General features: G+C 43.0%; 1 protein-coding gene across 1 annotated transcript; it reads left to right on the top strand.

The window, feature by feature from the left end:
• NT5E (5'-nucleotidase ecto) lies at positions 1-25,225 on the top strand. Its single transcript, XM_035322765.1, has 9 exons — positions 1-398; positions 4,551-4,773; positions 9,768-9,956; positions 13,464-13,661; positions 15,174-15,325; positions 18,532-18,640; positions 19,461-19,610; positions 21,165-21,365; positions 23,081-25,225. The coding sequence occupies exons 1-9, from the start codon at positions 66-68 to the stop codon at positions 23,236-23,238; spliced, it is 1,713 nt and encodes a 570-aa protein (XP_035178656.1). The 5' UTR covers positions 1-65; the 3' UTR covers positions 23,239-25,225.
• Positions 25,226-25,335: the final 110 nt, after the last annotated feature.

Genomic DNA, 25,335 nt, shown 5'->3' with positions numbered 1-25,335 from the left:
AACCGAGGGGCTCCGGGAGGCACCGGGGGACACCAGGGGAGGGACCGAGGGGGCACCGTGGAGGGATGGGGCGGCGGGTGGCCGCGCTGTGGCTGTCCCTGTGGCTGTCCCTGTCCCTCTGCCCGTCCTCGGCGGGGCTGCGGCTCACGCTGCTGCACACCAACGACGTCCACGCGCGGGTGGAGGCGCGGGGCTGCGCGGGGGGCCCGCGGGGCTGCGCGGAGGGCGGCGTGGCGCGGCGGGCGGCGCGGGTGGCGGCCGAGCGGGCGGCGAGGGGAGGAGGAGGCGCGGTGCTGCTGCTGGACGCCGGGGACCAGTACCAGGGCACCGTGTGGTTCTCCCGCTACAAGGGCCGGGAGGCCGTCCACTTCATGAACCTGCTGCGCTACGACGCCATGGTAAAGAGGGGCGGAGGGGAGGGGGGGTTATCCCGCTCCTGGGGGCGCTGGGGGATTGCCTTCCTCGCTCCTGCGGTATCGAGCGGGGTGCTGGTGGAGGGACAGCAGCACCGGGCAAGGAGCCTGGACTGCAGCAGAGGGGTCAGAGCCCTGCCAAGGGTTCGATGCAGTGCCGAGGGGGCTCGGGGCTGGCAGCCCAGCCGGCTTCAGTCCTGTGGGAAGGGGCAGGTGGCACGCAGTGGTGGTGCTGTTCCAAAAGGGTTTGGGGCTTTAAGCACCAAAGACCCTGTCTGTGGCCAGTGCCACCAGGCTTGGAGATGTGAGGGTCTGGGTGTAAGGTGGCTTGTGGCTGCAGTAGGGTGTGAGCAGCTCAGTGACCATCACGGTGTGCTTCAGAGGGTGCTGCGCCTCACCCTGCCTCCTCTGCTCTACCGAGTGCTGAGAGGAAGACTGAGGAATTTGGGACTGAGCCATCAGGATGCTTAGGTCTTTTCTTGCTGCTTCTCAGCCTGTTCCTGTGTAAAGTATTACTGAGGCTTATTTTGCTTGTGTACAACCTCAGAAAGGAGGAGAGAGATGGAACTTACATTTGAGAGTGACTGCATATTTATTTCATCCAGGCTGGCAGAGGGAAAAATCTTGTTCTGGGCGTATCACATCCATGGTCTTTATTTTTTGCTTTCTCAGGAAAGGACTGCGCTTTCCTTTCCCAGCAAAAATGGCTTCAGCCGCTTCTTCCCTCAGGCTCAGAGCAGCTACAGAAGGGAAAGTGTTGTCCCAGTGTGCTCTCCTGGGCTAAACACCGCTCATGCCAGACGGGCGGCTCTGGGGAGGATGCTGCTCTGTTTGCTTGGCCTGATGAACCTTTTCCGAATCCCAAAACTAACATCACCAGGAGTTTTCCTCCCAGTGGTGATGGGGAGTAATGTGTGCCTGCAGGATTTATCTTTCCTGCGAGCTGGGAAGTGCCTTGAGATACTGCAGCGTAGAGAGAGAGCTCGAGATGGTTTTGCTCACCTTTCTTCCCAAAGCTAGCTGCTGGGTGCTTTTTCTCAGCCTTAAAATTTGCTGGCTTGACTGGCTCATGGACGAGCCAGGAGCTCGTTCGGTTCCTGGTCATATCACAAGAAGTTCCTTTAGGCAAAATCATCAGTGTCCGGCTAGTGCCTAGTTTTAGGAACACGTTATGTAGGAAGTATCAGCAGTTTGGTTAGGAGATCCCATTTGCTTTTTTCATCATAATTAGATTAAAAAATATATAAAAACAAATCCAGACCTTACTGGACATCCAGAAGCTTGTGCTGGATGCTAATGCCTTAGGTGAAGTAGTCGACCGCTTGCACAGGGAGCGAGGTAAGAGCCGTGCCGTGGAGAGAGGAGCTAGAGTTTCTTTAAGCAGAATTTGGGAAGCCACAGCTGTAGAAGAAGCGGTGGGGATTACCGAAATGGCTAGAAGCTAAAACGCTGGAGTAGGATTGCAAACAGGATGAAGGAGGGAACGTGAGTCACAGAGGTTGTTACAGGATGAGGCCAGGAGAGCCATGGGAGGGTCTGGAGCAGCCTGGCAATGTTATCAGAGGTCTGCGCCACAAGTGGGACAAATTTCCTTCTTTAGGTTTCTCCTGTTCCCATTTATGCCTGTTTTCCCCTCAAACCTATTTTCTCCTGTTTAGCATGCATCCCCTTCCAAATCTTCTTGTCACTAGCTTTGCCTTTTGGGGTTAATCACACCAAAATCATCACAGTAAATACAACAAAGACGGTAACTGGAGGGATGAGAGAAGCGTTCTAGTTTTACTGTTAATTCTCATCCTCCTGTTAAATTGTGTTGTGATTTTTTGAAATATTTTTAGCCTGGTTTCTTGTGAAAAGGAGGATTAAAGGACCACATGCTGTGCGCCTGCCTGTTTCTGTTTATTCCCTGTTGTGATTTACACTCACACTGGCCAGCGTATTTGGATTTGGTGAAGGTTTATCGCGAAGATACAAAGTCACAGAAGCTCTGTGCATAAGGGTGGTTGGGTAAGGAAACCCCAAATGATCCGCATCCTCCTCCCCAGAGGAAAAGCCTCATCAAAAATATTATTAGACACCAGTGATTTCTCATGAACAAGAGACTTTATAACTACCCCTACCATGGGAAAAGTTTTGATCAAAGCTTTATCCTAATGGAGATGAAATAATCCAAACCCAAGCTACAAAGCCAAGAGAAACAAGGTCTCATAGGCGTTTCTTTTTTTTCCATGATGAGCTAATGGCAGTCACATACAATTCAAATTCTTACTTAATTTGCAACCAGTTGTTTTGGGGTATAATTGTGTATTTAGAAGGAACAGAAGGTATATGCAGCAGCCAAAAGAAAATGACCGAGACGCTTGATCAGTCTGTGGCCATCCTTTGGGAACATCAATGGGCACTGAAACAAGTTCCTGTAGGGCTCAGTTCCTTTTTTTATTCTTTCTGGTTTTTGGTTGGTTGACTGGTTGTTGTTTTTTTTGTTTTGTTTTGTTTTGTTTTGTTTTGTTTTGTTTTTGTCTTCCATGAAACAAAGACACCAGTGATCAAAACTGCTGGCCTTTCGTGCTTGTAGTGGCTTCAGAGTCCTGCCTGGGCTGCCACGCAATGCAGTCTATTTGGGGACTGAAAACTGGAACAAACACATGGATTGTGTGTCTAAGTAGGGCAGAGAGGTATATCAGTTCTTAGGTGATGAATACAGCTTTCCCAACTTAATCATCGGGATGAAATTACAAGCAAGCTTTTGTTTAGAAGAGCTGGCTAATTGACTCTAGCACCCCTTTCGTGCTCTGCTCCAGTTCCCACCTGGAAATTGTTACACGTGCCAGCTTACTCCGTGCCAGCTTACTCCATTTCCATAAAGAAAGCCTTTTCTTTCCTCGCACCAAAATGTGCTACAGGGCTCTTGCGTGTGTTGAGCTTCCGCGTAGCTGCTCTCTGCAGGGATTTGCTGGCAGTTGCCAAACTTGCAGGCACAGGCATGCGGCAGCTTGGGCTGAGCACGAAAACAGGGTGGGGATGAGCGATTCTGTGGTCTTTTAAGGTAGGTCCATTATTTTCTGTTTAGCAGCCTAACCCAACAGAACATCCTCTTCTTGGTAGTATTATCTTGCTACTGAAGAAACGGGGCTGCTCATTTTACACGATACTCTTCAGACTTCACATTGGTAAGCACACTGTGCGTGTGTGCGCCCACATCTGCTGCAGATTGCCTATGGAGACCCTCACTGCCTGATACGAGATCTTCTTCTGCGTGTTAGAGCTTCTGCATATGGATGATAGCTAGAAAATTACATTTTCCGGTTGTGTTAGAGCACACGAAGTCTTGCTAAATGTTAGTGTAAATATAATCTGTGCTCCAAGCACAAGCTCTTAAAATACATGTTTTATTTAGAGATAAAATATATTGTCATTGGCATGTAGCACTTACTTTTTTTTTTTTCTTTTTTTTCCTTTTTTTTTTTTTAACAGTGTGTTTTCTGTCTGCAAAATGCATGCTTTCCTTGATGGTTATTGTTAAGCCTCCCTCTTGTAGTTACAGGATGAAAAACTGCTGGGTTCTAACTTGGTGTATGAATACAGACCCGTGTTTAGATAGTTTTACATTCTGACTTCCACATCTGCATTGACATAAGAGCATCTGAAAAGCAAAAACCTAAAAAAAGAGTAACATTTCTGTGTTTGTGAGAAGCAGGAATCGGCTGTTTTAACAAGCTACGGTGTTCCTGGAGAGCAACTTTTTACACAGGCAGATAATGACAGGACAAGGGGGAAAGGTTTTAAACTAAAAGAGGGGAGATTTGGATTAGAGGTCAGGAGGAAATTCTTTACTCAGAGGGTGGTGAGGCCCTGGCACAGGCTGCCCAGAGAAGCTGTGGATGCCCTATCCCTGGAGGTGTTCAAGGCCAGGCTGGATGGGGCTTTGGGCAACCTGGTCTGGTGGGAGGTGTCCCTGCCCATGGCTGGGGGCTGGAATTAGGTGATCTTTAAGGTCCCTTCCAACACAAAGCATTTGTGATTCTTCGCTAGAACACAGACTTTGTTTTCTCAAACATACCTTGTATGCCATCTGTGACAGTATTTATACTGAGTATTGGAGGTAGGGTCTTAGATTTTCTTCTTGCTTTTCCACAGGCTTTGGGCAACCACGAGTTTGATGAAGGTGTGAGTGGATTATTGGATCCTCTGCTTCGAAATGCTAATTTTACAATCCTGAGCGCAAACATTAAGGGAAACACCCCATTAGGAAATGAAATGATGAAATATGTTTATCCTTATAAAATAATACATATTGGCTCTGAAAAAATAGGCATCGTTGGCTATACAACAAAGGAAACTTCATTTCTTTCACAGCCAGGTATGTTTTTTTTGTATAGAAGTCTGTACCCTTTATTGCTATTGTATTACTTACTTACTTGTCTGAACCAAAAGATGATGAATGGTTTCAGTTGAAAAGTTTGTTGTTTTCTCAGGATATTCCTGTATGATTGGGACTTTTAACTGCCTAATTTTTAAGCTGGTGAAGGCTTCTTGACACAGATCTTTTCATGCAGAACTGAATTATCTAGCGTCACTGAATTATTTAAGAATATATTCTTAGAAGGCCAGTGAGATTGTGAGAAAGCTGGGGGGGGGCGCCCCGCTCGGTTGGGAGTGTTATTTGTGTTTTTGTTTTTAATTTATATTCATTATACTATTTATCCATTTAAATAAGTTTTAAGTCATGAATACGGTTTACCTTTAGAGTGATGTGTATTGAAACAAAGACATCACTGTGTTGAAATTTTGCTCGTGGATGCATCCATGCTCAAGCACTAGTAAAAGCAAGGAGAGCTGCTTCTGTGTTTTTGAAGCAGAAGTTGCCCGAGATGTTTTTGGCCTCTCGGATATTTCCAGAATTTAGACTACAGAAGGAACACCCATTCAACTTTTACAATTGCTTCATTCATGAGTAAAATTAGAGCTGATGAGGAAGAGACTTGTCCATTTTTGACTATTTATTCCAACATTTAAGGGGTTTTGTTTTCAATAAAATAAAATGGAAACAAATAATTATAAATAAAATGAAAACATTTAAATCAACCGTAGCAGATCTGAGTCACTGCCTGCTCACAGCTCAGTGCCTCTCTGAGAAAATCAGACTTTCTTTCCTGCTTTTTTTGCAGTAGGTTCTAAAAGAAACTGGGGTGCCCTAAACATTGATTTAAAACATTTTCCAGACTGAAAAAGGACTTCATATTATTACATCTCTTTCCATTGCATAGTAATAAATAAGTAATGTATAATGTTCCTGAGAAAAGGAATATTCAGTACTTACAGGACGTGTTATGATGTAAAACTGTTTATTCTGTTCTGTTTAATTCCTGTTTGTTTAAACTATTAGGAAGTGGGTTTCTGAGGTCAGAACAGACTTCTATATCTGACTACTATTTTACAACGCTGTGTTTTGGGGAGTCCTGTCTTATTTGTCCCCCAGTGAAAAAGAAAATTGATCAGTATTTTATGTAGGCAACAGAATTTCACCTGTGCATGAGAGAGTGTCATCTGACATCACATTGAGTTTGAGAAATGAATGTATAGCCAATTTTGTCCAGTATTATTCTTCACTAAGAATAAAGTAGATCTTGGCCCTCCTTCCAAACAATTGTGATGGTGCCGCGAGATCATCAGGTTAGCTTTCTTGCAAATAACTATACTAGAGCAAAATCCAGATAGTGTTGGAGTGATCTTCTGAAGCATTTAAATACTCTTCCAGTAAGATCTAAACATTATATTGAATGTCTCAATACGCTGAGACGTTTTAACAGGGGCCACAACTAGAAAAAACAGTATTAGAAGGGAAGGCTGGTTATCTCCATATACTCAGCTAAAGCAGCCCTAGGCTAAGTGGAGTACTTCTATTCTGCAGTGTAACTGAACAGAAGGGCAAAATCCAACAGCTACCATTTATAGCAATCAGGGCTTTTACAACATTCTGTTTTGCCTACTCATTGTGTGTGGAGGAACATTTGGAAGCTTTGAAAATGTGAATTCAGGGCATGTTAGTGTAGCTCAGTGTCAGTATATCACCAGTATCCAGCAGTTGTTCAGATGGATAAAATCATGGCAGAGGTGGGTCAGTGGCAAAATAATTGTCAATCTAATTCCTTAGTCCAATGAGTAAGATATTCAATTAATTTTAAGCTCAGCACCTCGCTTATCTCTACACACTTCTTCCAGATGATTCAGTTTGCTCAGGCTCTGCAGTAATTGCTTTGGCATGCTGTTCGCTCTTAGGGCATTTTCAGGGCTTCAAAATAGGAAGCTTGAAATTGCTGAAACGTGAATTCCTACATGACTACTTTCCATGGAAATTGTTTTGAGAGTGTGATTTCTTCCATTGTTAAGTCTCAATTACTACAACACAATTATGAAATTACAGCTTGTACTTTTCATGGTGTAAAATATCTATCAACATACTAAAATTAAAAAGTCCTTAAATCTCAGTGTTCCCATTACGAAGGAACAATTAATCTCCACTGAAGGTACTGTTAATGTTACTGTTTGGAAACCATAGGGATGAGGAACGCTTAGCACAATTTATAGATTACAGCCAATTGGCAGTTTCTCTGAAGTTCCCCTCTGTGTTGCTGTATACAGCTATCTCAGCTGAACGCCCAGCCACGTGTCCTGCAAGAGCTGTTCATACCTTGGTACACTGACAGAGTTGTCTATGTGCTTGCTTTGCACTGGTAATCCTTCCCAAGACCATCTTTCTCATATTTGCTGCTACTGGCTCGCTTGCTTTTGTTCTGACATTATGTTGTAAGCCCCCAAAATAGCAAATATTTCTCTGTCCTGAGAGGTGCCCCGTACGTGTTTGGTGCTGTGAAATAATACGTCTCATTTTGTCCACTGTCTTTTTGTGTAAGGTAGAAACCCAAAGCAGCTTAATCTAAAACCCTACGGGCTGCAAAATATTTACTAAAAATGTCAACTTGGCCAGTTTGCTTAAAATGGAATTTGAAATTCCATTTATCCCACTTTGTTCTGGCTGGCTTGCGTAACATTTTTAACGTGCAGCCAGTTCTTTTTCCTTGCTCTGTTTGGATGTTTTATCTGAAACTCTACCTCCAGCTAGAAAGAGAAGAGGGTGTCACCTCAATTTAGTAAGTTGAGAAAGAAGTGAAATACTGACACAAGCAACAGACAACTCTTATTTAAGGCCTATATTTCAATTCAGATGTTTTAGAAAGATGGGCGATGGAGTACTAGGCCATATGATGCTTTTTGCCTGATTTCTTAGAGAAATGAGGAGTTAAATTGCTCTTGTGTTCCCACACTATACAGTTTCTTAACATGCTGGCCTATTTCAGTTTGACAAGAGCTGCAATGGCAGAGACACGATGTTGCGTGATAAACCATGACTAGGTCAAGGGTAGGGTATGAGGGCAGTCCCTGCGTCCCCAAAGCAGGAATCCCTTTTTGAGGGTGAGGAGAGGTGCAGGGAACTGCCTGCTGTCACAGCCGGTCCATGTCCAGCCCTTTGTTTGGAGATCTCAGCTCTCTTTACAGAACTGATCCCCACACCGTGGTGTGCGTGGCCACAGGTGGTGAGATGAGCACCTCGACGGGCCTACGCTCGGAGTGCGCTTCTTGCACTTTGTCTTCTGCCAGGAGCCATGAACTAGGCCCAGCTTCTGTCAACCACAGGGACATGCAAAGAGGGCTGAAGCTGGTGGCCTGGAGAGGAAAGGCTGAGGGGAATCTAATTGCAGTCTTTCACTGTCTTAGAGAAGGCAGGAAGACACTCTTTTGAGAAGGGCCCAGAGAAAGGACAAAAGACAATGGGTTCAAGTATCACCACAGGAAATTATGGTGGGACGTAAGGAAAAGATTTGTCACGGTCAGAGCGGTTAAGCCCTGAAACAGGTTGCCCAGAGAGGCTGCAGATTTTCAGCTGGCTTGGACAGGGCCCTGAGCAGCCTCATCTGGCTTTGAGTTCCTGCTCCGAGTGGATTTTGGAGTTGATGGCCCCCGGAGGTCCCTTCCAACCTCAATTAGTTTATGACTCTTTGATCCTAAGAAGAGGTCCACAGGAAGAAAATGTGGGGATGCTCTACACAATTTACTCCGAAATGTGCAGTACAGAGATTCCCTCTGGCAGTTGTAGAACTATTCAGTGGGTGTGGTGGTTAACCAATTTATATAACCGTCTTTTATCTCTTCCATTGTGGCAGTTTCCTCTTCATTTCCTGAGACGTTTTGCATTGAATCATGAATTAGCTTCACTCCTCCCTTTGTTATGAAATAATGTAAATCTTTTGACTTTAAAGGCATATTTCAAAACTGTTTGATCAAAAAACTCTGCAGGCAGGAGAGGCATTAGGTAGACGGAGAATTGGTAGAAGCAGTTTTTCAGCTGTCTTCACTGGAAAGTTTACGATTACATTTTGTTGACTATGTTCTTAAACTTTGTTCTTAAATCTTTGTCAAAGAAATTCGCCTCTTACATAGGAAGTCCTTTTGCGCAACCATAAACACTGTGGCCAGGTTGAAAGTGCATGTTTGTCTAGCGTTCTTGTAACCCTTTGTCATGTTAGGATAACTTCAGCAGGCACAGAAACATTTTGGAAAGGCTGTGAGTTTCCCAACATTGTAGTCCAGAGGAGCTTTCTCCTTTCCAGACTTTCCATTCTTTATGTTCTCATTGTGGGACAGCGGCTCAGTTGTGTTCTGTGCTGCCATTTGGTATTAATGATAGCGCTTCGTTAGGTGAGGTAATTTGTATGAAAAGGCAGTTCAGAGTGTAGTGCAGGACTTTGAAGAAGTTGATGTTTAAAGCCTCGGAAGAGGGGGAAAAAATAGATGAGTCTACAGTACAAAGAGAGAGAGAGAACCCAGGAGAAGGTGGAAGATCTCAAAGAAATATAATATGGGAAGAAAAAAACTTTATAGTGCTATACTAGTGTTTATGTCCAAGTACTTACTGACATATGTAGTCTCCTTTCTCCTAGCTTAATAACAATCATAATCATCATCATCATAATAGTAAAAGGCATTCAATTTTTCATGCCACAATTGGCATAATTGGATTTATTTTCTATGGAGTTATTCAGTATAGGCAAGTATAGACATTTCAGTGGGAAAAAAAAATTGAATTTGTCTAAGCATGCAGGGGCTCTTCAGAGACTGGAGAACATCAGATCATGTTAGGAGCTTGAGCCAACTAAGTATTTTTGAAAGCCACTGCTATTCAAAGTTTCATTAGTTATACAGAATAGTACGCACTATCACATAGTATTTGTTGGAAAAAAATAGTAATTAAGGCACTTTGTAAATATATTCATGCTTCTTCCTTTTTTTTTTAAGGTAATGACATAATCTTTGAAGATGAAATTGAAGCATTACAAATACAAGTGAACAAACTTACTGCGATGGGAGTGAACAAAATTATTGCACTAGGACACTCTGGTTTTACTGTGGACAAAGATATCGCCCAAAAAGTGAAAGGAGTGGATGTTGTAGTCGGAGGACATACAAACACATTTCTCTATACAGGTATTTTACTTCTTCCTGAAATGTTAGTTCTAAAGCAAAGCTGAAACTGTTTGTTTCTCCTTAAGCTCAGAATACTTTCACAGATGTAGTTTACTGCTGGCAGTGCTGGGCCAGTTTCATTGCTGGTACATCTCCATAACTGCTACAGAAGAAACTAATATTTAAACAGTCACTGAGCAAGAAGTGCCCTAACTCACTGAAATGTTCCTTACTGCTGCAGATGTGCAAGCTGACCTAGACAAAGCAGGACACGGGTGGTACTACTGGTAAATTATTGCCACACATACTATATGTGTTTCAAGTTTAGATAGATAAAAAAGTAAACAAGATATTTACATTTAGCCTGATATGTGACAAAACCAAGAAAATCAATCATATAAAACTTCAGAAGTGATATTGACATTGATCTTCTGTGGAGCCTGATTCTGCATTCATAGGTTTATCTTAGGCTTGCCATTAAAAAATGCCTGTACCTCTCCCCTTTCCCAGGTTTCCTCTATCTTGTTCAGTCCTTCTTTTCACGTGACTTTATTCTTCTCTCCCCTAGAGATAAACATCGTTCCCTAGATGAACATTGTCAATAAGGTTTAATTTCTTCTGCTACTTTAGGCAGAGCCTGCCATCAGCAGCTTCTTCCTTCTCCAGTGCTGCTTCCTTCTCTGTGCCACAAGTGGAAAAACAACAACAACAAAAACTGTTCTTTAAAAGCATAGAAGATAGCACATTAAATTTAGCAGAAACTTCATCAACTGATTGAGAGTATAACTGGAATTTTCTACAATTTTCAGCAAAATTTCACTTGTGCCTCAGTCACAGGGTAGCGCCATGTACCCCAGGTGCTTCACCACTTCAAAGAGTTTGCATTATTTCATCCCCTTCTCTTGCCCGCTCACCTCCTTTCACTTTCTCATTCAGATTTCTCCCGTGTTTACTGCAGATCTTGTCTCCCTTGGGCCCTCACCTTTTATTATCCCATTTCCTAGAAGGAAATCATTGCACGCTACAGTTACACATTACAGGGTTCAAAATACCTCTTGGATTTGGCCTCCAAGAATAACTTTGATCACTAAGCTGGAGCCACAAAGGATTTACTCACCTACAAGTTAGATGTTGCAAAACATCCAGTGAAGGGGTGCAGGAGCCAAGTGGCTGAAGCATAGCAGAGAAAAGGACCATCCATCCCAACGTCTTGTCTTCAAGTGTGACCAAGTGGTGATGGAGAGGGAAGAGCATGCACACGGGCAAGCCTGTGGGGATGCTCCCAGCATATGCTCCCAGCAGCTTGCAGCTCAGGGGCTTTCCAAGCCAGAAGCAGCATCTTTGTATTTCCTCATCCCAGCTGGAAATTCTCTTCCCTGAATTTGCCCCATCTCCCCTTGAGCCCTTTCAGCCTTTTGGCATCCACAGCACCTGGTGGCAGGGCGTTCCAGCACTGACCTGTGCATCCTGCAGGGACCTTGCTCTTTTTTTTTTTTTTTTTCCCTGTTTGCAGCCTGCTGCCTGCTGGTGGCATTTTTGGGCAGTTTTGGGAGATGGGAATACTATTTGGGAGATGGAAAAACAAAGGATGTACGCAGTACCCAAAGTGTGCATTCATCGTGTGTTTATACAGTAGAACACGGACTCCTTTGCAAAGACGGTTTAGCCAGTGTCTGTAGAGAGTTTGTGCCTCAAAATGGCAGCTGTCATAGTCTGGCAGTGGGGCACCACCTGGGATGACAAGAGGTGTGCCTGTGAACTCTCACAGATGGAGGTGGGATATGAACCTGGAGGTCTCAGCCCCTTGGGCACTTCACAGTTCCAAGCTGTGACCAGTGGCACCTCTTTGGGGCGCACCCAGTGGCACTTTGACTGCCACCGCCATCACTTTGAGACACGAGCTCTTTATGGGCATTGACTAACAAATCTTTGCTGCAGTAGTCAAAATGTCACTGTTCACAACTGAAACTAATAGAAACTAACTATAGATAGAAACTAAAATGAAGACCAGAAAGCATAACTTCCTCCTGCTAATGTTTCCACTCATTCAAGGACTAAACAAGGGCAAGAGATCAAAACCAATTCCTTTTTCAGTTCCAAAACCCCAAAGTCACGTTTGCATGCATAAATCCTACCGGGTTCTCATTAGTTGCAGGATTTCTTAAATTCTTCCCAAAATAAAAGTCAAATAGTGAAGAGGCCTGGGCACTACCAAGAAACCAACTCTGTTGGCTGGGGTAAAAGTAGAAAAAAATAGTTCTCTGGTGAATTTGGTTCAGCTTGTCATTTGTTACAGCCATTCTCACTGAAGAAGAGAAGGGATTAGAGATAAATATGAATTGCATTAGTGTTCTAGAAGGAACATTTGTCATGCTTATCATCCCTGGATTTCATGTTACATAAACAACCTTAAATGAGAGGAAACCAGCTGTGTGGTGAGCTGTGCAAGCCAGGATCCTGCGTTCCTCCCAGTTCACGTCCTGTGCACATGCTCTCACATGCCCTGGCCCACCGGCACCCCAGCTCTTGCCCATCGGACTGCAACAGTCCCGTGGGTGGGAAAATGGGGAAGGAGCCACAGGATTTGGTGGGGCTCTGTCACGGAGCGTGCAGCACCTCTCAGAGCCGCTTGACCTTGGTCTTTGCTGACGGGGGTGGAAATGCCGATGGGAATATCTGAGGTGGGATGCCTCTCAGATAACGTTATCAAGGGCACAGAGGAGGCTTGTACCCCTGGGGCAAGAGCTGCACGGATTCCTTTGCCACTTTCCTTCTCTGCATAGTTTCTAAATTCTGCGGAAGCCTATGCTGACTGAGCCAATACCTCTCTTCTCTGGAAATACCTCGCTTTAACGTATCTGTTTCCAAGTCCGGCATCTAATCACTCTTCAAACTTCGTCAGTTGATAAGTGGTTTAAATCCATGACTACTTAACTCTCCCACTGATAAAGTTTGCTTTATGCAAAATGTTCACAGCCTGCCTGAAATTCTGGAGAACAAGTTTGGTATAGTAAAAAAAAAAAAAAAAAAAAAAAAAAAAAGTCAGTTGGGTGTACATACAAATTTACAGAACTGTCTGTAAATATTCTTACTGCATATTATCAAAAAAAAAAATAGTTCACGCTTCTTTTTCCTATGTTTTACTAAAATTCTTGTTTTCTGTCTGATACACAATAAAGTAGTGTGAGGGCTTTTCAGCGAAAGGCTTGTATGTGTGTGTTCCTTAGAGGTTTAGACTGGGATAATCAGAATAAAAAGTGCCTTTGTTGCTATTGTGACATGGTATCTCGGAGGAGTGCACTGTCACAACTTAAAAAACACTGTGGTGGTTATTGGAGCTGAAAACAATGTCCTCTCGTATGAATTAACATAACAAAACAACTAAATGTGAGCTTGTCCTCTCATACGTTCATAGCTGGTTCTGCTTAATATCTGGGTCATTTTTTTTAAGGATGAGAGGCATTTGAATTGCCATTCTAAAAAGGGCACACAAGCTGAAGACCCTCTTTACATGGTTGTTTCTTGCAGGCACCCCACCCTCTACTGAACAGCCAGAAGGCCCGTATCCATTCATGGTTGACTCAGACGATGGGAGGAAGGTGCCAGTCGTACAAGCTTACGCTTACGGAAAATATCTCGGTTACTTAAATGTGACATTTGACGAGAAAGGAAATGTGGTCGAAGCAGTTGGAAACCCTATTCTTCTGGACAACAGTGTTCCCGAAGGTACGTGAGTTAGAAACTGGAATCTGCCTGCAAACCTCTACCCCAGTTCAAGTGCTGTTGTGTTAAACATACAGCACAACGTTGAGGAAGAATTCAGCTTGCTTCCTGCACTTGCAGCTCACTTTGGAGCAAGTTTCAGGTTGTGTAACTGTTGTACCCATTGTCTTACATATTTCCTCTTCTAAACAGTGAAATAAAAAGGTCTTGGAATATGCACAAATGCAGTGTAGGTCTTTGCCTGTTTAAAGTCACTGATAGCCCTTTGGTGGGAAGTGAGGGGATACATTACCTTACCATGCAGCAGGACCCATGGCAGGGAGCCCTGTAATTGGGATTTTGAATGTTGCGATGACTGGGTTCTTCAGAGTTCAGGGCAGGAGACAAATGTTGAAGTGTTTTGAAAAAAAAAAAAAATGGAATACTCTGACAATGTGCAAATATAAAATACAAAACCCCCAGCTTCTTCTTGTCAGCGCTGAGGGTGCTCCATGTTTAAGCTCTGGAACCCTTGAGCTGGAAGGAGAATCCCTCTGCTGCTTTGTGTCCGTAACTCTGCCCAGGCTGTGTCACATACTTCTTGTCTGCTCTGCCATTGCCAGTGCCTGATGCTCTGTTCTCTGTTTCTCCGCCAGTGTTTACTGTATGAAGCTCTGATCTTTCTCCAGGTTTTCTGGATTCTGCCAGAGCATTAATAAAATAAATCTTTTAAAAATTGTGTTTTCAGAGCTATCGTACGTTATTCTCAGTGATATATTAATTTAATGAGATGATGGTAAGAGACTTTGCACTCTGATCTCAGTAAGAGCAAAAATTCAGATATATAGGTGCTCTGATTTTATAAACGTAATATTTGAACATAACATATTGCCATGATACATGTTGTTGTTGCTGACAAAGTTACATGGCAGATTGCTTAAAATTAATAGCTGATGTAAAGCAGTTGTGACATTATCTGTCTGCATATGCAAGTATCTTTGTATCTGTTTATTTTCAGCACGATTTGCACAAATGCATGTATAGAATTAATTCTTCTAATGTGTTTTTTGTTATTTTTCCCTTGGCATTGATATTTGAGCTAGTGTTCCTTTTCGTACTGTGTTAAAGGGTAGGAAGCTATATTTAGAGGGGAAAAAAAAAGAGGGATGATGCCAAATAAAGACCAGGCTCACTTATATTTTAAAAATTCTTATGCAGTAGCTGTCATCTATCAAGGCAGAGGCTAGAAACCCCCGCTGTCAGAGATTACAATGGGGCTGGGCAAAAACATGTTTAAGCGTAATAGAAAGATAGCCTTGCTGTGGGAAGGGAATAGTTTATTTTCACTGGATTGTGTGGTTCCGCTGGCTCCCCCTCTAAGCTTTGTTTAAAGCGAGAGTAGATGCCAGCTTGTTGGAAAAGCCCTTAGGGAAAGTGTGACATTTTAGAAGCACAAAGAGCATGCTTTTTTACTAAGCTTTGCACATTAAAAATAACCCCACTGCTTATTTTACACTTTTATCCTACTTTTTATAGATGAGCACATTAAAGAAGAAGTGGAAAAATGGAGGAAAAACCTGGGGAATTACTCTCAGGAGATTGGAAAAACTAGTGTTTACCTGAACGGTACGAGCGAAGCCTGTCGCTTCCAAGAATGCAACATGGGAAACCTGCTCTGTGATGCTGTGGTAAGGAGCCGCCACCACAGGTGGCAATCACATCTACGTAATTACTCAAGAGCTACGAGATGAAGTGCTCCCAGGCTCTGAGCTATTGCTGTGTAGGCATAGTGATGCTTTCCATCACTGTAACGTCTTGTGATTCCTTAGAAAGGCCTGGCAGGAGCAAGGCTACAGCAAATCTTGCTTTGTAGGGTGAGGAGCAGTTCATTCTCTGCATAGATCCTCGTACAGAGAACTGCTTGTTCACAGCTGGCTCCTGCAGGTGCTGAGGCTGCAGTTTTAAGCTCTCTTGCCCGTGAGGCTGCTGCCCCGCTTCTCGCTCTGACAAGTGAGCGTGCCCAACGCTTTTGTCTCAGCCAGTGCTGGCAGTGCCCTTTTACGGACTTTTCATGAAACAGAGCCAAGACCCAGGGGCTGGAAAATCTTAGGGACACTATACAGGACTTCAGGGCACCACCAGCCCTCGCTGTCCTTGCCCACCTGCCCCAGGACTCCACATCAGCCCCAGGGCCGGTTGCCAGCTCCCCACAGCCCTGCCCATCCCCAGGGAGGTGCTGGGAGTCTGGGGCTGCCCCAGTGCCCCCAGCTGCCCCACTCCTGGCCAGGGTGCTGGGACGGGACCTGGCTGCTGGCCCTGCTCTGATGGACCCCATGGGGAGACACCAACGCTGCCAGCACCCCAGCCTGGAGGGAGTCACTAACTCCGCTGCACCCCAACAGTCATCGTGGTGCTTCATCAGTCACATCACACCAGAAGATCTCTTCATGAAAAGTCACTTATTGTTTCAAAACAACTGTTTTGGGTTGTTTTACCATCCCGCTGTAGCACCATCCCCCCCTGCATGCTCTGGGTTTACCCAGCACAACTCCAGGAAACGAGAATTGCCATAAATGTCTTCCAGCATTGCCACTAAATCAGGCTCAAATTAATGGTCATGAGCTTTCATGTAGATAGTTCCCAAAGCTGTTTATCCAGTCCATGTTACTGCTTTTATTGTAATCCTCGTGATAATTCTTAGCTCGTGGGCTAATTTCCAGATTAGATTAAGATCTGGGAATTCCACATTCAGTTCTGCTAAAATGGCACTGCCTGGCTTCTTCTTCCTGCTAGCCGCTCTTCTATGTTTATTTGGAAAAAAAAAAAAAATCAAATATTTCCTCACTTTTTAAATTTAAAGAACATCACTTTGTTGTCCTTCAGAGGTCCGTAGGTCTCTTGATACACATTTTGTCTTGGGCTGTCAAATTCTACTTTAGCTAGGGAGGTGTCTGTAGACAACCATCTGCATTCATCGTAAATCCACATGGATCACCCTGTATTTTCTTTGCAATACCAGTTCTACACTTGCTTTCCTGTCTGGTGCTGTGCATTCAGGAGTATTAAAGGAAAAAACAGACCTTTCTGTACCATGGGTTTGAATATTTAGAGCTGCACTGGGAAATCTGGAGATTGAGAAATGAGAAAGATGGAACAGTTGTGCTGAGTCCAAACAGAGGTGTCCAGGTAGTTCAGTGGAGCTTCTCCAAGAGGAGCCCAAAATCTCAGGATAACAGGTGGACAGGAGCAGATGGCATGTACAAAGGAATTTAAACGAACTCAGATGAGAAGCTGCTGACTTGTTAACTGCAGTGTGCAAGCTTTTGTTTCCAAACTGCCTCCGTGCTCAGGGCTGGAGAGTAATGAGTGTAGGAGCACATTGTAAGCATGTTTTTGTGGGGTGCCGAGGACTTATAATTTGTAATCCTGATGTCTGTTCCAGGACAATTGCTAAATTAGAAGGTATAGCTCAGACTGAAAAATTAGCACACAGAAAAAAAAATCCATTCATTAAACAAGAATTACGAACTCAGGAATGGATCTGGCCTCAGGGAACACCTCAGTGAGCACTAAGCTGGACACACAAAGGATTTACGCACCTGCAAGTTAGAGGCTGCAAACATTTGTTGTAGGGGTGCAGAGGAGAAGGGGCTGAACTGGAACAGGGGGACCTGCAGGGTCCATTCTCTTTCTTCAGTTTGCATCCTGCTGCACCCTGGCTGGATGCTGCTGGAGGCCAGGGAGTTGCCCTTGCACTGGAACAGTTGGTCCTTATCCACCTGCTTCACACCACTCATGATTTTGTAGGTGTCAAATATTTTCCTTCCATCCTCTCTTTACCAGGACAGAGTCCTACCCTACATCAGCATGCTACGATCAGATGCTTTTCTGTGTGTTTGACCACCCTTGTCACCCCTTTCTGCATCTTTTCTAGATTTTTATTATTATTATTATTATTATTCTTGAGATGAGAAAACACACTGATTCCTGTCCAACTTCCACATGCTCTTCTTGATTTTTATTGGCTTCTATCATGCCCTTCCTGTAGTTTTCTCTTTGTCAGGCTGGCAGGTCATACCCACAGCCATTCCTGTATGGAAACGAGCCCATCCCTTCCATTATCCTTATTTCCTTACTCTGAACCCTTTCCTGTTCTACTGTTATTCCAGTGGGTTGACACTGTAGGCTCATCATCCTTATGCGACCGAGAAAATCCCTCACCTCCATTTTCATTACTACTTAGCATGTCTCAAGCAAATATTATTTTGCCCTTGCATTTTGCTTTTGTCAGAGCTTGGACACTGTTGGAGACACGATCCTGCACAAAGCGGAGACTGGGGTCTGACCTAGTATGCCTGTTTGATATTCCTCCACTCTCCTACATCCTTCTAGTTTGCCAAGAGCATTCCAAATAGTAAAGACCAATCCTGGAGAAGCTGAAAAAGATCTCAATTCCCTTCAGTGTGCAACAGGAGCTAGGATAGTCTGTACATTCCCCTGCATGATTTAATGTACAGCTACATTTAAGGTTCTCTTCAATTCCTGATTCTCCAGATATGCACACGTCATTGGTCTTTCTTTATCACAGTGGTTGGAATAATAAAAGAATAATAATTTAAAAAATCATCCTTTGTTCAGCTGGCCTGCCCTGGTGGTGTTATATACACAGGCACTATGGGAAGGTTTGAGAGTTCTCTACAGGAAAAGACAAATATTTTTCTTCTTAAAAGTTAAAAAATACATTATTTTTTTTGTATCAGTATTTTACACTGGATGTGAAGGTAACATTGGAGAAGCTGGAAAGCTTTTGTTTTCAGTCTCAATATTGTGTAAATTTACACGGCTTAGACTAAGTGAAGATTAAAAAATCAATTTAAACATTTTCCTTTGGCAGCTTTATGAGAACATCAGACATCCAGATAGGAAGTCGTGGAACCATGTTTCGATGTGCATCCTGAATGGAGGTGGGATACGGTCGTCCATTGATGAACAGAGAGCAAATGGTACGTAAAGTTCTGTGCCGAATGGCAACTTTAGAAGGACCAATCAAGTTATCATGCAAGCCTGAACACAGCGTTAGGTATGGGCTTGTCTTGGTGGGATCTGCGTAGTGTTTGGCAGCTATTTCAAACTCTCTGAAATAGTTATCCATCGTAACAGCGCAATTGCACTCAGGCTGACACTCGCAGAAGTTTTTAATATTGTTTGTACATAGTTCTTTTTAGCATTTTCTTCTCTTCTTGCTGCCATGGAACAAAGAAAGACAGTGGCTGTTCTTAACCTCCTACCATAGAGCAACATATGCTATGGTGGCTGGAAGCTTTCTATAGTCTGCCACAGAATAAGTGAATTTGGTTTTCTTCTGAATGCTAAGGTTTTACAGTTCTTATTTTCCTGATATCTGGTAAATGATAACTAAAAACAAACACATTTTTTCATTTTAGCAGAATCCTTCTCTAGGACTACACGAGTAAATCTTAAGCAATTGGAAACACTGCCTGACTTGTAGTATGAATTTCTGGTTTTCTTCATCTTAGGTTGGTGGTTTGTCATCTCTTTTAGTAGAGGTATTTGAACACAGTCTTGCACACAATATGTGCAGTTACATCACACTCAGAGGTATTTATCTCGTTCAGATGGATGACAACGACAAAGGTTCATTGATTGGGACAATATGCATGATCCTCACCTGCACACTGGCCCTCAGTTTCTCACACTGTATTTGCCATTTTCCTTGTCAAAAACATATTGCTGAACAGTTCTAAAATAGTACTGTGAACTTTTTTTTTTTTAGTGGATGTAAATAAAGTCTCATTCCCCCAGGCAGCATTACTATGGAAGATTTGCTCTCTGTTTTGCCATTTGGAGGTCGTTTCGATTTGGTAAAGCTGAAAGGCTCCACCCTGAAGGAAGCTTTTGAGCACAGCGTGCACAGGTACGGAAAAGGAACAGGAGAGCTGCTGCAGGTTGGAGGTATGCTGTCTTCCTTCCTCCTCTTGCTTTTCCCAAACAGCCAGCCCCTCTGTGGGCCTTGCTTGCATGACACCTGGAAAGCATTTGCGTTGCCTCTTTAAGAATGGAAAGCAAGCTGGCAGCGCACCCCAGCTCTGTGCCTCATGTGTGCCAGCTAACTGACACTATTTACCCTGAGTATGTTTCCGCTGAGCCACGGGAGCCCCTGCAGTGCACAGGCCATCACTGTTTCCTTTGGCAGAGATGGGATTCCCAGTTTTTTCAGTAACCCATAACTGGTAGCTTTTAATTATCTACAGGTCAAGTAGAGCTGTAAGTTGTCGTTACTGCAAGCTCCTGTTTTCAGTTCTTCGCTGAAAGCCTGCCTGAAATCCCAGACCAGGCTTCCCTGACAAGTTGTTGCCAATTTCCAGTTTATCAAAATCAGTTTGTGCCATTGCCTAACGGCTGGAGATGTCTTCAGAGTTAGTCCGAGCAGGCTATGGAATTGCTCCAGTGAATTTCTAAATAGTTTAGGGATGAACAGTTAATATTAAAAACACACACGTTTCTTGACTCAGAGCTCCCCAGATATTTATCCAGATGTGTGCTAGGCTACAGTCGTGTTTATTCCTGCTCTCCCTGTGATGCTGTGCGGGTTCCTTTGTTTATCTAGCAGAAAAGCTAGGCTCCACGGGCAGGGGCTGAGTGATTTCCCCGTCCTTGCCTCTCCCCACGTAGCCTGGTGATGGGGGCACTTCATCCCCTGCAAGGTCCAGAACTCCACGTGCCAAGGACACGGCCCATGTCTCACATGCAGCAAGTGCTCTCACCAGCAAGTTAGCACTAAGATAAAGCAGCGGCAGCAGCCCCTCTGCTACCTTCTCAAAGAAAGGAAGGAAAAAGAAAAGACACCTAGTAGCTCTGGAAAGGGTTCAGGGCAGAAGATGCAGAGGAGGAGAGCCAAAGGTGGGAGAGACGCTGTGCTTGGGGCTAGCTTTAGTGGCTTCCTGAGCAGCGAATTCTTTGCTGTGCTGTTCCCAGGGCCTAACCCTCCCCAGGCTTTTAACGAGGACATTTCACAATGAGAAATGTTGATTCTTCTGCATCGAGTAGAAGCCGCAACATTCAGTCCTAGCTTAGCTTTCTTTCCTTCAGGACAGTGCTTATTATCCAGACTAGGCTGGCTGATTTGAAAAGTCATCTCAACCATCAGGACCGTGGAAAGAGAAGGCATATGCTGAGAGCAATCAGGGAAGGTATTTTTATCTTGCAGTATCCCAATCCCATTTTGTTTCTGTGAAAAATGTGACAAGAAGCGAACAGGTGATCAGACAGGTAACTGAGGTGGGGCAGTACTCCAGCAGTTCTCTAAACTTGTGGGTTTTCTTGGATAAAACTTGATTTGCGTGCTAAGAGAACACAGCATTATCAGTATTCCCCAGAACAAGACAACCTCTCAGTCACAGAAGCTGACGTAAAGAATCTTGAAAATGATGGCGGGTGCTGCTTGGAGCCCCTTGTGTTCGACAGGCACTGCAGGAAGCGGTACTCAAACACGTACTCTTTTTGTAGGCATCCATGTAGTCTATGATCTCTCCAGAGACCCAGGAAACAGAGTTATTAGCATAGAAGTGCTCTGCACAGCCTGCAGAGTCCCAGCCTACGTCCCACTGCAGATGGATGAAATATACAACGTGACTCTTCCGTCCTACATGCTCTTTGGTGGAGATGGCTATCGCATGCTGAAAGAGAAACATCTGGCATACGAGAAAGGTAAGCACAGGCTCTAAGAAGGTAGCAGACAATTCCTGAAAGCTAAAAGATCTTCGTATATACGTGCCAGATGTTTTTTGCTTTTATTGGATAAATTTGTTTATAATCTGATGGCTCCGGATTGCTAGTTTTTAGTTAGCAACTTTTCTCTTTTTTTATCAGAGTTAAATCATTAAAGTTTCAAGTTTGAAAGTTTCAAAAAGCAACTGAGCCTTGTCAATGCTTAGAGGGGTTCTGAGATCATGGCAAACCAGTGAAAAATAAAAAACCACACTAGGCTAAATACTGTGTGTACTGCCTTGCACTTGTACCGATTACTAAACAATGGATGGAAAGGAAAGGTGTATTTCTGTTAGACCTCAAAATCCCGCTCTGTGGAAGCATTTCCAAAGGCAGAACCGTCTTCGTCCTACTCAGGGACACACAGCTCAGGTGAGCAACGCAGGTGGAGGGGGGAAAAGACACCAGCTTGCTCTGCGGGTGTTAGCCTACGCCTCCAAAAGCATCGGGCTTCTCACAGGTCCTGCAGCCTGACACACCGAAGGCAGCAGCACGCGGGGTGTTCTCTAACATTATTTGCACATCCTTTCTAGTAGTACGCAAACTCTTAGAAATTCAGCGTTCCTACAGTTAACGTAGACATCTTTTAGGACAGCGGGCAACTTCGGAAGGTTTTTGAGATTAAAATTAATTATTTCTGAAGACAAAAAAAATGATGTAGAAGAAAGAAAAATAAAAGAACCTTCATGATGATACAGGCGTGCTCCTAGAACTTACCCTCAGTACCTTCCAATTCCAGACTGATTATAGGTTATAATTTAGTTAAGCATGTTTGTACTACCAAAAAACCACTTCCTTTTGGACCTTCTTTACAGACTATTTCTCGGTTCTACAGGATGTTTTAATTTAAAACTGATTCTCACAAGTGGGAGTGATGTTTACAATCAAATGCAGCCTACGGTTGAACGGGGGGTAGCGGTGGTGTGGTTTTTAGAGAATAACTGTTTACACAGAAATAAATTCACATAGAAACAATTAGGAATAGTTGAAAGGTAACAGCTTGAAAGGTTCTTGTAGCATCTTTCAGTATGTGAAAGGGGCAAAATAATAAAAGCTTTCAGATGGAAATATTGCATGATCATGGATCAGAAAGGGCTCATAGGAGATGGCTGGCTGCAGTGACTCAAGAGCGTCTTCCACTCCAGAAATTTTTTGTGCACACAGGCTAGAGATTCTTCCTAAAAAAATAAATAAAAATAGTTAAATCTGAAAAAGGTGCAAGTGACAACTCCACCATATCCGTAGCACTCTACCCAAAGCTGGTGGGAGACCTCAGTCCACCCCCACCTGATTGGAAATTACCATTGTAACAGAGAGAAGCAAACAAACAAGAAAGCCAGACAAAGCAAAGTGTTTTGTTTTGTTTTTTCCCTTTGGTTGGTTGTTTTTTTTTGGTAAAACATGAGATTACCAAAAAATTTGGTTACAAACCACCACAGTGGTTTTAGATTTTATTTGTGCACAAAAACCAACTCTCCACACCCATACGTTGTCCTGATGGCAGGCTGCCTGATCATGAGAATCACCCACAGCAGAAAACGGTTGGCTTTAAGACTTGAGCTAAAACTGCAATTGTAAGTTAAGGCTTTGTACAGGGCTTGGCTGCTGCAGAGAACATTAATCTTTTTTTTTTTTTCTTTTGCTTATCTGTTTAGGTGAACCTGATGTAGAAGTTGTTTCCCGTTACCTTGACAGAATGAAGAGAGTTTACCCAGCAGTTGAAGGTCGAATAAAGTTTTCTTCAGGAAGTCTCGTCCAAGGAAGTTTTACCCTGATTTCCATACTGGTCACTGTAACGTTCTTGCATACCTGATTTTTGCTCACTGTTTACATTTAGAGGAAGATGGAAGGATAGAAATGGTGCTGAGGAAGGGAAAAGAACTGCTCTCTTTTCTCAAACCTTAAAATGAATGAAGGTTTTGGTTTCTGCATGTAGTCAGTAAATAGCACAAGTGATTATCTTCGATCTGGCAGAGTCAATGAAGTGAATGAGTGGGCAGAATTCACGGCTTACTTTGAAACAGCAGGTACAGACAAACGTGCATAACCTGCAATTCAGGTTGAGGTTACAAAAAGCAGAGTATCAGTCCTCCATCACAAAGCAACCACTAACCAAAATGGGATATTCTTAATTCGTCAAATTATTTTAGCTGTTTCAATGAGTTGATTAAGAATCTGATACCAATAATGTAAACAAGCTTCTAAAACCAGACGTATTATAGGTGTATATGCCTCCCGTTAATCTCCACTCAGGGTATAAGGTTTCAAACTAATAATTCCAGCTGCTTCCAGTTACCTTACCTACACCGATGCCTGAAAGAGCTGGATTAAACTCACTGTCATGAAAAGCACTGATCCATTTCTGTGCAATTCAAAGTTTTTGCATTTTACTTTTTAAGACTGAGCAGCCCCTTTTGTATTTCCCATTAATAAAGAGCACAAGAAAAGTTTGATTTGATTTTGATAAATGTTGACAAAACAAGTATGTAAGTTCAGCATTTAATATGGCCAGTTTGGGGACCGTAGCTAGAGTAAGATGACAGTATTTAAGATTGTTTTACATAAAGATGCTCAAATTTACACCTTATTCCAAAGACCAAAGCACAGGACTCCTGAGCATTACCCCGTATCAGCAACGTTCACAGAGAATGTCAGATACCCACATTGATTCCTGCAGCACTACGGCGTCCTTTAAAAGCTGGCCAGTAATGAGGCTTTTTACAGCATAACCTGGCTTTATCATAATTGAGATCATAATTCAAAAGCCTATTTCCTACATGGGGAGGCTAAGCTTAAAAAATACACAGTTGTAAGAGGCAGGCTAATAAGCATAAAGTCAGAAGTAGGATGAAATGCTAAGTCTACATTTCTGACCTTTTATCAAGGACTGATTGCTTATAAGTGACTATTAAAAAAATAGCATTGTTTAAGATAATTTCCATTCAGAATTTTGGCATCAACAGACCTCCCTATTGTTTATTGCTGTATTAAATCGATGTGCATAATTTTGAATAAATCTACTTTGATTGTCTGGAAAGCAAATTACACTTTTTTCAAGAGTCAAGCTACTCACTTAAATTCAGTGCACCTGTAGATTACATGGAGGAGTTGCATAATATGAAGATAAACTTCAGTATGTTTAAATTTCAAGACATCATTAGTTTGCACATAAATTCAAGGGTTGTGCATGAAAAGATATGGACTACACAGTTGCATTAAATAAGCTGCGCTAGAACAGGGAGACAAATAGCAGCTGACCTTGACACAGCACCAGTTCTAATGTGGCACTGATGATTTGTCAAATCTAGCTCCTAAAGTTATCAATTTACAGAATGGTCTTCCCTAAATCAGCTTAAAACCAGTAACAGAGACTACATTTATAGACTGAGCTGTACCTGCACTTTTTTTTTTTTTTTTTTAAAAAAGTAAAACAAAAAGTTACAACTCCTCCTTCGGTATACCCAGAAGGAAATAACACCTCTACCTTTCAGCAAATAGAATGAAAAAGTGTACAAAAGCAGTATAGACAGTTCATGCACATTGTATAGACAAAGAACACTAATACTGCATTAGATAAGTTTGGCTTGTTTGAAAAAAAAAAATAGGGAGTGTCTGAAAAGAAGAATCTCAAGGAATGTCTATTAACATATTTCCGTGGTGTTCTGTGAGCAAGGCTTCTTAAAAATCTACATGTAAGTACTTTTTAAAGTGTCTTTTATAAAGGCTGAGCCGGCCAATTAAGGTTTACAGGAAATATCTTCCACACGTTTTTGTGCTAATAAAGGTTTAGAAAACACTAAGAACAGACTCATAGTCTTTTCTAATCCTGTGATCCTAATTCATTTTTCTAAGTGTCCTTAAAGGAAAGCAACAATTATTACACTTTTAGCAAAGCTAAAGATGTAGGCTG

This window comes from Oxyura jamaicensis, chromosome 3, assembly GCF_011077185.1.
Source record: "Oxyura jamaicensis isolate SHBP4307 breed ruddy duck chromosome 3, BPBGC_Ojam_1.0, whole genome shotgun sequence".
Taxonomy (NCBI): Eukaryota; Metazoa; Chordata; class Aves; order Anseriformes; family Anatidae; genus Oxyura; species Oxyura jamaicensis.
This window is presented reverse-complemented; position numbering and strand designations above follow the sequence as displayed.

What these genes read in the sequence shown, in the direction of transcription:
- NT5E (XM_035322765.1), top strand. Translation starts at nt 66, where the DNA reads ATGGGGCGGCGGGTGGCCGCGCTGTGGCTGTCCCTGTGGCTGTCCCTG. An exon ending in AAACACATTTCTCTATACAG is followed by an intron (nt 9,957 to 13,463) that starts GTATTTTACTTC and finishes TGTTTCTTGCAG; the next exon opens with GCACCCCACCCTCTACTGAA. An exon ending in ACATCTGGCATACGAGAAAG is followed by an intron (nt 21,366 to 23,080) that starts GTAAGCACAGGC and finishes TTATCTGTTTAG; the next exon opens with GTGAACCTGATGTAGAAGTT.